Source organism: Schistocerca serialis, chromosome 1 (genome assembly GCF_023864345.2).
Source record: "Schistocerca serialis cubense isolate TAMUIC-IGC-003099 chromosome 1, iqSchSeri2.2, whole genome shotgun sequence".
NCBI classification, from domain to species: domain Eukaryota; kingdom Metazoa; phylum Arthropoda; class Insecta; order Orthoptera; family Acrididae; genus Schistocerca; species Schistocerca serialis.
The window spans coordinates 811,397,272-811,411,145 of record NC_064638.1 but is presented as its reverse complement, the minus strand read 5'-3'; the positions used below and the strand labels follow the sequence as shown (position 1 = coordinate 811,411,145).

Here is a 13,874-nt window from a genome sequence, read left to right as displayed (position 1 = left end):
CACACTGTAGCAACATAAATATGCAATAAATTCCCTTGCACCAGTTTATCTATTTGGGTGTATGGGGCGCGGGTGATGCCACACGTTCGTATCAAGGGGTGAGCTGGAGCTCCGTCGTTTTGTAGCCTCATTATCTGACATCACGTCCAGGATGGTGGGATGAACGTCTTTGAGCATAAGGTGGAACAGTCCTATTAGTGTTGATTACTTCTAATGAACACTGCACGCAAATATTTGTCTGCGCAAAGAGCAGTGTTGTTGCTCACAATGCCGTTTCTAGTGAACATGCAATTGTGGCTGGGGTACGCAACCATTGCGGAAATTGTACACAACGTGGATATCCTCCTCTATTATTTCCTGAACTTTCTGCAGATGGTATGGATGTGTTTCTTGTTCACAGACAACTCCGCACGTGTTAACACGAGATATGCATAACTACTGCGCAACTTGACGAGTGCTGTGTGACCCTGTTCCGAAAGATTCTCTTGAATGGCAACTTTCAAACCCTGCAAACATCTATTTATGCAGTCTAATATCAGACAAAAATGTAGAATAATTGATACAGTACTCAGAAGACCTACCATACGGACAGTGAATTTCTCAATACGTTGCAGAGCCATCGAACATCCAGGCAAATATAAAACACAGAAAACGCACTTTGCTGTATGTTCGCGCTACTACTGTGAAAGAACTCCAAGTAGAAAATGCTGTACCTATTTGTAACTTTACCGTCTCTTGTATTCTCCTCTCAATTAACGCGCACGAAGAATGACGAATATTTTTGTAGGGGTACCTTCCTGGTTATACCGATGCAGTTGTTCTGCTTTTTGCCGTAAGCAAGCGGCTTGTTGGCAGTTTCGTTAGTTGTGTGCTGATACATGTCGTAAGGCTATCAACAACATTACTACATGACTATACAAATAACTACATAATTATTGTGAGAATAAGGAACTGTGAGTAGGTGCAACGCATGTGAAAGAATGCTATTAGATACAGTCCGCGTAGTCACCTTACTATGACCATCAGAGTAGGCTGCATAACTAATTCCGCTACCACGCGTTATCCGAAGACACATCGAAAGCACTGTTCTCAGATTTTGCCGTATCATAATGTCCAAACTGTGCACTTCTGAACATGTGTTCCCTCCTGTAAAATCACTAACTGTTGGTGGTGCACACTATATTAAGAGTTGTTATTTATGTATACACTTCGTATTTTTATGTCTACAAATGGAGTGGGGAAGGGTTTCGACTATGCACAGAACATTGGCTTGTGGAGTAAGGACTCAGGTGTGAGCAAAAGCTTGCCGGACATGTATGGCAAACCACTGGAGCTCCTGCACGTTCAGGAACAACTCTGGTGTTGGTTGGGAAGGCTATGACTGCAAACACTCGATGACATCACTTATCTTTAAGCTCTTTGCTCGTTACAGATTTACGAACTCTGAAGGGCGGATATTTTTCCGGAGTCCAGAGTTGCTAGTACCTTCCGAGGTATGAGGAAGCGGGAACAGCCGGTTAGTGGCAGTGAGGTTGTCCCAGCTGCGATGTACGGTTCCAGGACGTCCGCGGCTCGGTCTGCAGATAGGCTGGCTTCCTCTGAACCAGTGCTGTTGCAGATAGGCCGACTAATCCTGTGTTGTTTACGGCGCCTTACTTACGCATAGGTCACACCGATATGCGGCTTTAGAACATTGTTATACACGGTCCAGTCATATCAATGTGACCACCGGCCATGTTCGATGTCGACGTGCAATAACTACTCGCAGACGACAGGTAGCAGCACTAACAGTACATGGTATATAAAGCGTGTCGGGTGGATCGAGGAAAAGAGTGCAGTCTTTGTCGTAGTGCAGAAACGGGGCGATTTATCTGACGTCCAAAAGGACATGATGCTTGGCTTTCGGGCCACGGGTGGATATCTTTCCGAAAGACTAAATTTGTAAACTGTTCACGTGCCGCCATGGTTGAAGTATACCGTGTATGGCAAAATGGCGCCGTCCAAAACCGGCGCCAAAGCAACTATGATGCCCCACGGGCCACAGATAACAGGTGTGAACGTCGGCTGCGTAGGTGTGTACGGGCGTATAGACACAGAACTGTTGAGCAATTGACCGGCCCAGATGAACCAAAAGGGTACCAACTATCTTCTCAACGACCGTACCGCGAACGTTGCTGCACAGGGGCCTCCGCAGCAGTCGCCAAGTTCACGCACTCATGCTGAGTGCTGTTCATCGCGAACGAAGGCTGGAATTTGCACGTCAGTATCGCAACTGGACTGAATGGTGACAGGCGACCTCTGAAAATGAATCATGTTTTACGCTCCATCGGACACGCCTAGGAGTGTACAGCCCTACGACAATCAACGGAAGGGTCTAGGACGGAGGAGAAAACATTCCCCAGACGAGCTCGTTATTGTGGAAGGCACAATGGACCCAAAAATGTATACATCTGTCCATGGGGACCATGTCCAACCCTGCATATACCATGAGGACAATGCAACGTGTCACTCAGCTCGGAGTGTATCTGCGTGGTTCTAAGAGCACCAGGATCATTTTACGGTACTCCTCTGGCCACGAAACTCCCCGGGTTTAAACAAAATCGACAATTTGTGGGACCAGTTCAATCGGGGGCTGCACGTGTCTTGGATCCACAACCGAGAAAACAATCGCTACTGACCACAGCAGCAGTAGAATGGGTATGGCTCCACATCCCTGTCTGTACCTTCCAGAACGTCTCGCAGCGGTCCGCATTGTAAAAGGTGGTTATTCAGGCCTTTGCCTGGCGGTCACATTAATGTGACTGGACATTGTACTTTCCACGTCTATTTGGCAGTGGTAGACTTCTGTATGGATAATTGCAAAACTTCGCCGGCCGGAGTGGCTGAGCATTTCTAGATGCTACAGTCTGGAACCGCGCGACCGCTACGGTCGCAGATTCGAATTCTGCCTCGGGCATGGATGTGTGTGATGTTCTTAGGTTCGTTAGGTTTAAGTAGTTCTAAGTTATAGGGGACTGGTGACCACAGCAGTTAAGTCCCATAGTGCTCAGAGCCATTTGAACCTTTTGCAAAACTTCTCTAGGATTATTAATATTGTATATCTTATAGGTCGTAATACATGTACATGAGCATCGACATACCTACGCTGCAAACCACTGTGAAGTAAATGGCAGAGAATACTTCCCATTTTACCAGTTATTAAGGCTTAATCAATATTTTAGGATGCGGAATGTTTTGTAAAAATTTTGTGTGACTAAATAGTACTGGTTCTTGAAATTTTGTTAGAAGGATTTCGTGGGATTATTTGTGTGTATTTTCATGTGGCCAACAATTCAAGTTTTTCGAGATTTCCTTGACGCTCTCCCATGAGTCTAACAAACCTATCACCATTTGTGTTCCCCTTTTATGTTATATATGTTCAATATATCCTGTTGATACCCTATTTGATAAAGAGTCCCACGCACTTAACCACTAGTCAAAGGCAGAACACACAAGCGATTTGTAGGCTGTCTCCCTTGAAAACTAATTGAATTTTCTAGTATTCTACCGCCGCCGTTGGATAAGCAGCTGCAGCAGCAAGTCGTATACTCATACCTCACTCATTTCTTACATAGTTTAATTCTTAATTTCTTTGCGTGTTTTCGGTACTTGCATTGTTTAATTCATAAAGTTCGGGCGTATTATAGTATTTGAGAGTTGTAGCATCGCGTTTTAGTACCTGAATAGTGTAAATTCACGTAGTCGTTTGTCTTCTGTTTTTGTTTTGAACGGCCAGTGTCGGTTGGTCACAGCCAGTGTGCTCCCTGCCGCCGTTGGATAAGCAGCTGCAGCAGCAAGTCGTATACTCTTAGCTCACTTAGTTGTTACATAGTTTAGTTCTTAATTTCTTTGCGTGTTTTTGGTATTTGCATTGTTTAATTCATAAATTTCTGGCGTATTATAGTATTTGAGAGTTGTAGCATCGCGTTTTAGTACCTGAATAGAGTAAAATCGCATAGTCTCCTTCCGCCGCCGAGCAGTGTGTCAGCAGTGCGCAAGTAGCAGCATTACTGCATTTACTAGGCAATCTTGTATTTTAACAACCGTTTAAATTTTGTGTCGAATTGTTTGTGCTCTCTGTAGATTAGTTCAGACGTTCTTTGCACAACAGTTTTTAGCATTGATAGGGACTGCAACTGCTGTGTTCGGATGCAGGCTGAGTTGGCATCCCTTCGCTCCCAGCTTCAGGCAGTGTTGGCTTTGGTCACACAGCTTGAGGCTGTTGCCAATGGGCATCACTGTGGGGGTCCGGATGGGGGTTTGTCGGGGACGGCCAGCTCGGCCCACGCATCCCCCGATCGGACTACGACTGTGGTTGCCCGGGATACTGCCCGCATTGAGGCTGATCCCTCACCTGTGGTAGAGTGGGAGGTCGTCTCGAGGTGTGGCAGGGGGCGAAAGACATTCCAGAGGGCTGAACGGAAGGCCTCTCCAGTTTGTCTGACGAACCGGTTTCAGGCTCTGTCTCAGGCTGATACTGATCTTCGGCCTGCCATGGCTGCTTGTCGTGTTCCAGAGGTTGCCCCTCAGTCTGCAAGATCCGGGCGGTCGCAGAGGGTGGGCTTACTGGTAGTTGGGAGCTCCAACGTCAGGAGCATAATGGGGCCCCTTAGGGATATGGCAGCAAGAGAGGGGAAGAAAACCAATGTGCACTCCGTGTGCATACCGGGGGGAGTCATTCCAGATGTGGAAAGGGTCCTTCCGGATGCCATGAAGGGTACAGGGTGCACCCATTTGCAGGTGGTCGCTCATGTCGGCACCAATGATGTGTGTCGCTATGGATCGGAGGAAATCCTCTCTGGCTTCTGGCGGCTATCTGATTTGGTGAAGATTGCCAGTCACGCTAGTGGGATGAAAGCAGAGCTCGCCATCTGCAGCATCATCAACAGGACTGACTGCGGACCTTTGGTACGGAGCCGAGTGGAGGGTCTGAATCAGAGGCTGAGACGGTTCTGCGACCGTGTGGGCTGCAGATTCCTCGACTTGCGCCATAGGGTGGTGGATTTCGGGTTCCGCTGGATAGGTCAGGAGTCCACCACACGCAGCAAGCGGCTACACGGGTAGCAGGGGTTGTGTGGTGTGGACTGGGCGGTTTTTTAGGTTAGATGGCCTTGGGCAAGTACAAAAAGGGCAGCAGCCTCAAAGGGTCAGGACATGCGGGGGCCAAGCAGCAATCGGTATTGTGATTGTAAACTGTCGAAGCTGCGTTGGTAAAGTACCGGAACTTCAAGCGCTGATAGAAAGCACCAAAGCTAAAATCGTTATAGGTACAGAAAGCTGGCTGAAGCCAGAGATAAATTCTGCCGAAATTTTTACAAAGGCACAGATGGTGTTTAGAAAGGATAGATTGCATGCAGCCGGTGGTGGCGTGTTAGAAAGGATAGATTGCATGCAACCGGAGGTGGCGTGTTTGTCACTGTTAGTAGTAGTTTATCCTGTAGTGAAGCAGAAGTCGATAGTTCCTGTGAATTATTATGGGTGGAGGTTACACTCAACAACTGAGCTAGGTTAATAATTGGCTCCTTTTACCGACCTCCCGACTCAGCAGCATTAGTGGCAGAACAACTGAGAGAAAATTTGGAATACATTTCACATAAATTTTCTCAGCATGTTATAGTCTTAGGTGGAGATTTCAATTTACCAGATAGAGACTGGGACACTCAGATATTTAGGACGGGTGGTAGGGACAGAGCATCGAGTGACATTATACTGAGTGCACTATCCGAAAATTACCTCGAGCAATTAAACAGAGAACCGACTCGTGGAGATAACATCTTGGACCTACCGATAACAAACAGTCCCCAACTTTTCGACTCTGTATGTACAGAACAGGGAATCAGTGATCATAAGGCCGTTGCAGAATCCCTGAATACGGAAGTTAATAGGAATATAAAAAAAGGGAGGAAGGTTTATCTGTTTAGCAAGAGTAATAGAAGGCAGATTTCAGACTACCTAACAGATCAAAACGAAAATTTCTGTTCCGACACTGACAATGTTGAGTGTTTATGGAAAAAGTTCAAGGCAATCGTAAAATGCGTTTTAGAAGGTACGTGCCAAGTAAAACTGTGAGGGACGGGAAAAACCCACCGTGGTTCAACAACAAAGTTAGGAAACTACTGCGAAAGCAAAGAGGGCTTCACTCCAAGTTTAAACGCAGCTAAAATCTCTCAAGCAGAAGCTAAACGATGTCAAAGTTAGCGTAAGGAGGGCTATGCGTGAAGTGTTCAGTGAATTCGAAAGTAAAATTCTATGTACCGACTTGACAGAAAATCCTAGGAAGTTCTGGTCTTACGTTAAATCAGTAAGTGGCTCGAAACAGCATATCCAGACACTCTGGGATGATGATGGCATTGAAACAGAGAATGACACGCGTAAAGCTGAAATACTAAACACCTTTTTCCAAAGCTGTTTCACAGGCGAAGACCGCACTGTAGTTCCTTCTCTAAATCCTCGCACACACGAAGAAATGGCTGACATCGAAATAAGTGTCCAAGGAATAGAAAAGCAACTGGATTTACTCAACAGAGGAAAGGCCACTAAAATATATACCCAACATGACGCTGTGTGAGCCTTGTTGTCGTCGAACTCATACAGACTGATCGTAATTGATGACAAACAAACAGCTGCAGGATACATCACAAATAAAGAATGACGAAAGCGTTCATAAACTGGCAACCATCCAGCACGCTGCTGTTGCTACTTTGGAAGAATATAGCACTTACTCCATTTCTTGTATAGTGCATATACCGCGTGCTAATAGTTGAGATAAAAGAACACATACTGCAATGTGATAAAACATAGTCTAACATGCTCAAGGTACTTACATGATTACCGAGCGAGGTGGCGCAGTGGTTAGACACTGGACTCGCATTCGGGAGGACGACGGTTCAATCCCGCGTCCGGCCATCCTGATTTAGGTTTTCCGTGATTTCCCTAAATCGCTCCAGGCAAATGCCGGGATGGTTCCTTTCAAAGGGCACGGCCGACTTCCTTCCCCGTCCTTCCCTAATCCGATGAGACCGATGACCTCACTCTCTGGTCTCCTTCCCCCAACCAACCAACCAACCAACCAACTTACATGATCAGCCTTCTTTAAAAGTTGTCACATTAGATGTCGTCTGCGCATCAATATCTACCCAACTGAGAATAATTCCGGCCTTTTGTAAGGTATTTTATACGCGAAAATGGATGAAATAAATCAATCCACAAAAATTTTGAAATAAAGCTACAATATTTTACAATTTTAATGATAAATTACAGATTTACAAATATCTCATTTGTGTTGTATTTATCATAACCAAGCTGTTGTGGCAGCTGCAACGCCAATATTCCACTTTCATTTGGCAAAGATACTTTGTCATTCTGGGACACTCCTACACACAGTTCTACACAATGCTGTACTGTGATTTTGGTTAGTTGTACAGTTACATTTATAGCTGTCCTTGGCGCTAACCTGTTTCTCTATAACTCGTCCTTGCAGGTGTATTGTAGCTTGACCTATCGATTCAGTGACATTTCAGGAGCTTTCATGTCTTTGAGACGGCATGACAACCGAATATGAACAGTCAAGCCAGGCTGCAGTGTGATTCTTGTCGCATAATTTCATGTACAGCTTAATACAGTGTCTCACATCTTTAGCAGTATGTGTCCAAAATAATGAACTAATGTTTAGTAGCTAAATTATTAGCATTAAAATTTTGTTGTTATAAAAAGATTTTTGTTGCTACTTTTGCAATCTTTATATTTTACGGCTGGTTTAGCATCTTCTAATGCTCGAAAAACTCTCAGTAGCAAACAAAAAGAGACTTTCATAAACTTTTACCATTTCTTCAGTAACAGAATAATGAAATGCGCCAAGCACATTTATGGTTTCTCCCATAATGTTTTCTTTTTTGTTTTCATTTATCTCGAATTATTGTGTTGGCAATTAGCTTACTATATTCACAGCGTCCATTTTAAAGTATTAGGTGACACATCGTAATCTGTTGCATTCGTTAAGAGAAAAATGCAATCTTTTATGGTTTTGAACCCAAGTAACTAACTTTTAATCATTAATAAAACGTCTAAGCCAGTATAATAAAAATAAATGCCTCTTTTAATGTCTGTTCTCCTATTACCTGTGTATATAATGGCTGTATAGCACTTAAGATTTGTTTTCTTGAGTATCAGTGTCAGTACTAATCACAACTTTCTTACACAAATTTAAATTACAAAGAGAGAATTTACGATAGTCAGAGTTGTTTTGTTTCATTTGAATATACGTCATGATAAACCAATAAATGCCTACAGAATATCGGACAGTGAGAGACGCCCATCTCTGCAGCAGATTTGCCGTTTTATATCTTGTCAGGGTGCCATGTACGCCATTTTGGCGTTTAACGTAGACGTAATTTTTTCTGGTAAAGTGAGAAAATTAAAACAACATTAAACACAGTGTGTATGTCCTGTTCACAGATGCTTGGCCGATGGTTTGTGGTGCAGTACTACTCCAGCTCAGAGGAGGCGCTGGCCTACCGCTGCATGCGAGCAGAGCTCTCGCTGTCGCCGCTGCGGCCTGAGGTCTCCATGAATTTCACGTACTCCTTCACCGATGACCCTGACAACGAGCTGCTGGCAGGCAACATCACGTGGGAGATTCCTGATCCTGCAATGGCAGCGCACTGGGTACATGCCGAGGATACCTGTAAGAACTGATAATTTTTTTTTAAAGAATATGCATTGTTAATAAAGCAAGTGGTTGTCCTTTATGAGTCCGGAATCATCGTGAATAATTTTGTGAACAAAACCGTCTGGATCGCTTAATAAATTTCTGTATTACACCGTTTTCGCTACTGCCATCATCAGATGGTAAAACAAGGTTCAGTGTTAGTTTGAAAATTGAATACTGACAATGAATCGTGTTGTGTAAGTTCCAGGTTTTTGATATCTGATGATGGCAGTAGCCGAAACGGCGTAAAAATGTTAGATGATTTCATTCACAAAAAACTTCGTGTCACTGGCACTTTGGTTTACCAAAGTGTCGTTTATGATCTTGCATTTGACAAAAACACTTTAACACTGTTCAGTCCCTGTAACCCGTGAATTTAAAGGTTAGCTGCTTGTTCACACAGCACGTTTTAGACTATTCTTTCCATTGTCTTCTTAGAAAATTTTTACGTCTCTAGTAACCCTGTTTCCGATTCTGTTACCACTGTGCCTAAAAAAATATACAGATGTTAAATTAGGTTAAAAATGTGAACCAATTACTATATTTTGTGTCATCAGCATTTTTTTTCAACGGTCTTCTACAAAACTCTTTATTTTAATGTGAGCAGGTCTGCAGCATGTGTAAATTATCCTACACTTTGGTACACTGATAAGCACAATTCATGCAATTAATGTAGATTCAGAATAGTACGTACAGATAACTGCGTAAAACTTAGTTCAGTATCGCAAAATCAATATAATGAATAATTTGTAAATTAAAGCGTTCTGGACAGGATAAAAGTATAGTTAATTACGCACAAATCGAACTAACCGCGATGTAGGAACGTATGTAGCTAATATAAAATATTGAAACTTGAAAACTTTTGTTCAAGTCCCAACATCTCATTATATTGGACAGCAAATAGCATGTAGAGTGAGTAATTATCATATACTGTATTTAGCGATTTTTTATTATTGTTAGTTAAGTACTTAGAAACCATAAACAAAGGAAGATGGGTTGTTTTCGTTTTCTTACAATGTGAATAAAATGTGAACCAAAAGACTATTTAAATATGTGTAGTGAAGAAAGTGAATATGAGTATGAAACTAAGCCTGAAAGTGTCATTTTCAGTAGTGATGAAAGCTAAAATCTTGATCCAGGGCATAATACTTACTTGCTTCAACATACGATATTGGCTTAACAACAATATGTCTAGTGGCTGTTGAAAGTCAGGGTGTGAGACAGACAGATACTCACCGGACATGAATATGACGAAAGTCCGCTGTCGATGTGTTGAAGGAAACTGTAATGGCCAATAGCTGACAAGGTCATTACAGATGGACACTGGCTTTATTAGACTAGGATGGAGAAGGAAATTGTCAATATCATTGTCAATGAAACCACCACTTCATTTACTTCAGTTGATTGCAGCGTCTCTGCTTATTCAGAATGCTAGTCCATGAGGATATGCGATGCTATATGGCTTTGAAATAGAAAATTATTATCAATGACAATGTATTGTTGTGCAACATATTGGAAAAAAGTTTAAGGTAACTGCAATTTTCACACAAAATATGTTGTACGAGAGGGGATAACTAGTGTGAAATATGTATCAGGAACTGTAGTATATTTCACTATTATAGGATCTGAATTTCACAGTTGTTAAAATACATTGCTACTCGGTATCAATACAGGGATTGTTGATGGCTCACAAACTCGTTTTATGATAAATAATGTGGATTTTTAAAAGAAAATGATGTCTCTATTCCGAATAAACTCTTTATTCAGAGGGCTGCTTTGAGACAACGCAATAAGACAGGCAACTTATGAGTTGAGAAAAAGTATTATTTACTGAAGGCTAAATGACAAGTACAAGATAGCTAACAAAAAATGTGGGAAGCAGTGAAACAACATCAGTGATACAGATAATGTTCTTTTATGTACATGATGCAAATCTCAGGTAAGCAGCTTGTGATGTAATTGACACAACTTTCTATATTTTATTACTCATTTAGCTATTCTCTTAAGTGCACTGCCTGCCCTTACACACACTTTCTAGCTAATCAGCAAGAGAACAAATTTTTCATGCTGATGTAAAATATGGTTTACGTAATCGTTTCCCATCATATATACTTATGAAAGGTCATTCAGATTCTTCCCTATGTATTCGTTTCTCACAGACATGTCAAATTGGAGAAAATGATACCTACATTAAATAGATGTGCTGTTCCTCAAACTGTTGAGCTGTTGTAATAATTTTAGAGGGAGTCTCTTGTGTATCATTTACAATCTTGACAGTAAATGTATAACTCCTTACATTTATCACTTGAGTTTTTGTAATTAAAACTGGAAGTAATCTCAAAACTTCCTAGAACTGACATTTTCGTATAATTTTCTGTATTATATGGGAATCAGTACAAATATTAACTGCAGTGTCAGGAAATTATCGTAAATTGGATTATTATATGTGACTGCGAATTCTCCAACACAATCATGCTTTCAGAGACAGATCATATATCTATGTAACTAAAAGTTTCTCATGGAGTGGTTAAGGTTTACTAGTATATGTAGAGTGCAACACTGTCAACAGTGTTTCCTTACCTCACAATTTAAGCTTGTTGTGCTGGATGGTTAAACTATTTAAAATACTATGCCTCAGTCCACTACAGGGTGATGAAATCGACTGGCATTAAACTGTGTACCCGTGTCATTTTTGCTGGTGTAAAAGTGAAATTCAATGTATATTCTTAGTGTCCACAGGCTCAAAGATTCTCACTTTTTTATGTTATACATTCGTTCACCCACAATTTCCTCTCATAGAGCAAAATTTCCATTGCTTTCCTTTACTAATTTCATAGTCTATTTGTGCAGAAAATACAATAACTATGTATCTCATATTTCTCTGTAATGTTATTTTTTCAGTTGCATGGTGTATTAAATAGCGACTGTGACAGGATCAACAGGCCAAGGACTAGAGAATTAGAATGTAAAACAAAATCAGATGCCCAAGTTTTAATTGGTCAGTCGTTCATTGCAAGAATTAAAAAAGCTAAAACTAAGAAATATCAAGAAAAGTTGTTGATGTAATGAGAAAGTGGTAGAGTGGTTTGACACAGCGGTTGTTGATACAATAGACATGTTATTCAGAGGGGACACCATTCAAACTGACTCATTTAGATATTCACTTCAGCCAAGCACCACAATGATTTAACGAGTTTTATAGTATTAGACCTTTGGACTCTGTACTGAGACTGTTGTATTTCATTGCTGCTTATGAGCAGTTGGGTTCACATATTTTTAAGCGTCTTTTCCTTCAAATCCATGCACTGGATACTCATCTTCACACGTTTCTGCTCTCCTCTTGTTTTTATTTAATGGCGAAAAAACTCTAATTTCAATCAGAAAAGTAGTTTGATCTTTTTCTGACTTTATTGAGAAGGTTACACACTTGTTTGGAAATTATTTTAAAGAAAATAATTTTTGATGTGAATGTATTTTATATAAATATGCTACTTCAAGCTATGGTGACAATGTGCCGAAATTGTAAAGGAAAGGATATTTTTATATGCCCTTAACTGTAAAGGCAACACTAAACATAATTTAAATCTCCTGGATGATTTTTAGCTCTTTAAAATGGATTCATAATGAATGGTCCTTCTCATTTGATTTATCTTCCTTTGTTCTGGGATATCTTACAGTTTTACATTATGCTTGGAATGCTTTATCTGCTGTAAGATCAACTCTTGCTTTTGGAACAGCAGTAGTATCTGCTGGGTATTGGGAATCAAGAAGTAAGTTACAATAATTTTGACCAAACATAAACTAAAACTAATGCTTTTAATTATAATATTAGCAGCCCAACAGTAACCATCGTCACTGGTGCACATATACATCCTTGAATCATTCATACTAGGATCCATAATACCCAATGTGCTGAAATAAATGAATGGCATGCTGATGGCACAACTATCTTTTATAATTTTTTGAATCTTATCTGTTGTCAGAAATATCTATATCAGTGCTATTTTCACTACTATAAAAAAATTAATTTTTGTACTATTTTTAGCCATGAAGAAGATGAATAATTCATCAAGTAATCTGCATAACTGCTTGGCAATGATTTAGTTATATTACCTCTCTCTTTTGCAGATGAAGGTGTCTACAACACATTTGTTGTCAACTCTGACTACAAATCTTGGGCACTATTACTACACTGTGCTGAAAAATCTAAAAGCCCGCGATATTTATCCAGTTTCATTATGAGTCGTGTACCTGGTCTTCCAAAAAATGTAATTTCATATTTACGAGAGAAGCTACCACGCTATGATATTGATCTTTCATTTATGTTCCCTATGCAACAAGACAACTGCCCTCAAAGTAATGGTAATAAGAAACCACCTGGGATATCCAACATGCTGAGAGGTCACCCACTGAAGCATAAATGAAATATTTGTTACAGGATTCATATAGCAAAAGACTGTGTTAGTAAGAGTACAAATATGTTATTAAGCATTTCAAATGTTTATTATAGAAACTTTTTATAAGAAAATGTGTACAGATTTCTGTGTTATACTTCTGGAATACAATGAAAATGCATTTAAATGCTATCTACATACTAAATTGCTATGTTAATTCATATATATTTTTCTCTTACTAAACAAATAATTTCTTTTCTGTGCCAGCCATTGTACAGTTGCTTTTACACTATCTGATATTTCTGTTACACACACCTTTGCACATAGATTTGGACTGTATGGGAAATGCACCCTTTCAGTCAAAGAAGTCTTGCAATTTATAGTTTCTGTAACAATGAGTACTGTGTTTACAATATAAGATTGTAATTGCACACTCATGTTGCTGTAAAGATCAAAATTAATTGTAAAATAAATATTTTAAGTTACTGACCTCCTCAACTTATTTAGATCAAAATCTATTGTTTTTAATAAGTGTCTTCATTTTTATTTGTTACCAATATGCTTATTTAATTTTCGCAATACTTATGAAAAAAACTGATTGTATGGGGCATACTTTGGTCAAATTGGTCACTTTCCTATACCTCTGCAGATATTCCTTTATAAAGTAACCATGATGAATTACATATCATTTAAAGGAAGATGATCCTACAAATGCAGAAAATAATGTGTTCCTG

The 13,874-nt window shown here is 40.4% G+C and overlaps 1 protein-coding gene across 1 annotated transcript in view; it reads left to right on the top strand.

The window, feature by feature from the left end:
- Window positions 1-13,629, top strand: part of LOC126484189 (apolipoprotein D) — a 99,261-nt gene extending 85,632 nt beyond the window's left edge. The window contains exons 2-3 of the mRNA XM_050107605.1: window positions 8,494-8,722; window positions 12,875-13,629. Of these exons, the coding sequence (XP_049963562.1) occupies window positions 8,494-8,722; window positions 12,875-13,170 (525 nt within the window). The 3' untranslated portion in view covers window positions 13,171-13,629. The remainder of the gene's footprint in view (window positions 1-8,493; window positions 8,723-12,874) is intronic.
- The last annotated feature ends 245 nt before the right edge of the window (window positions 13,630-13,874 follow it).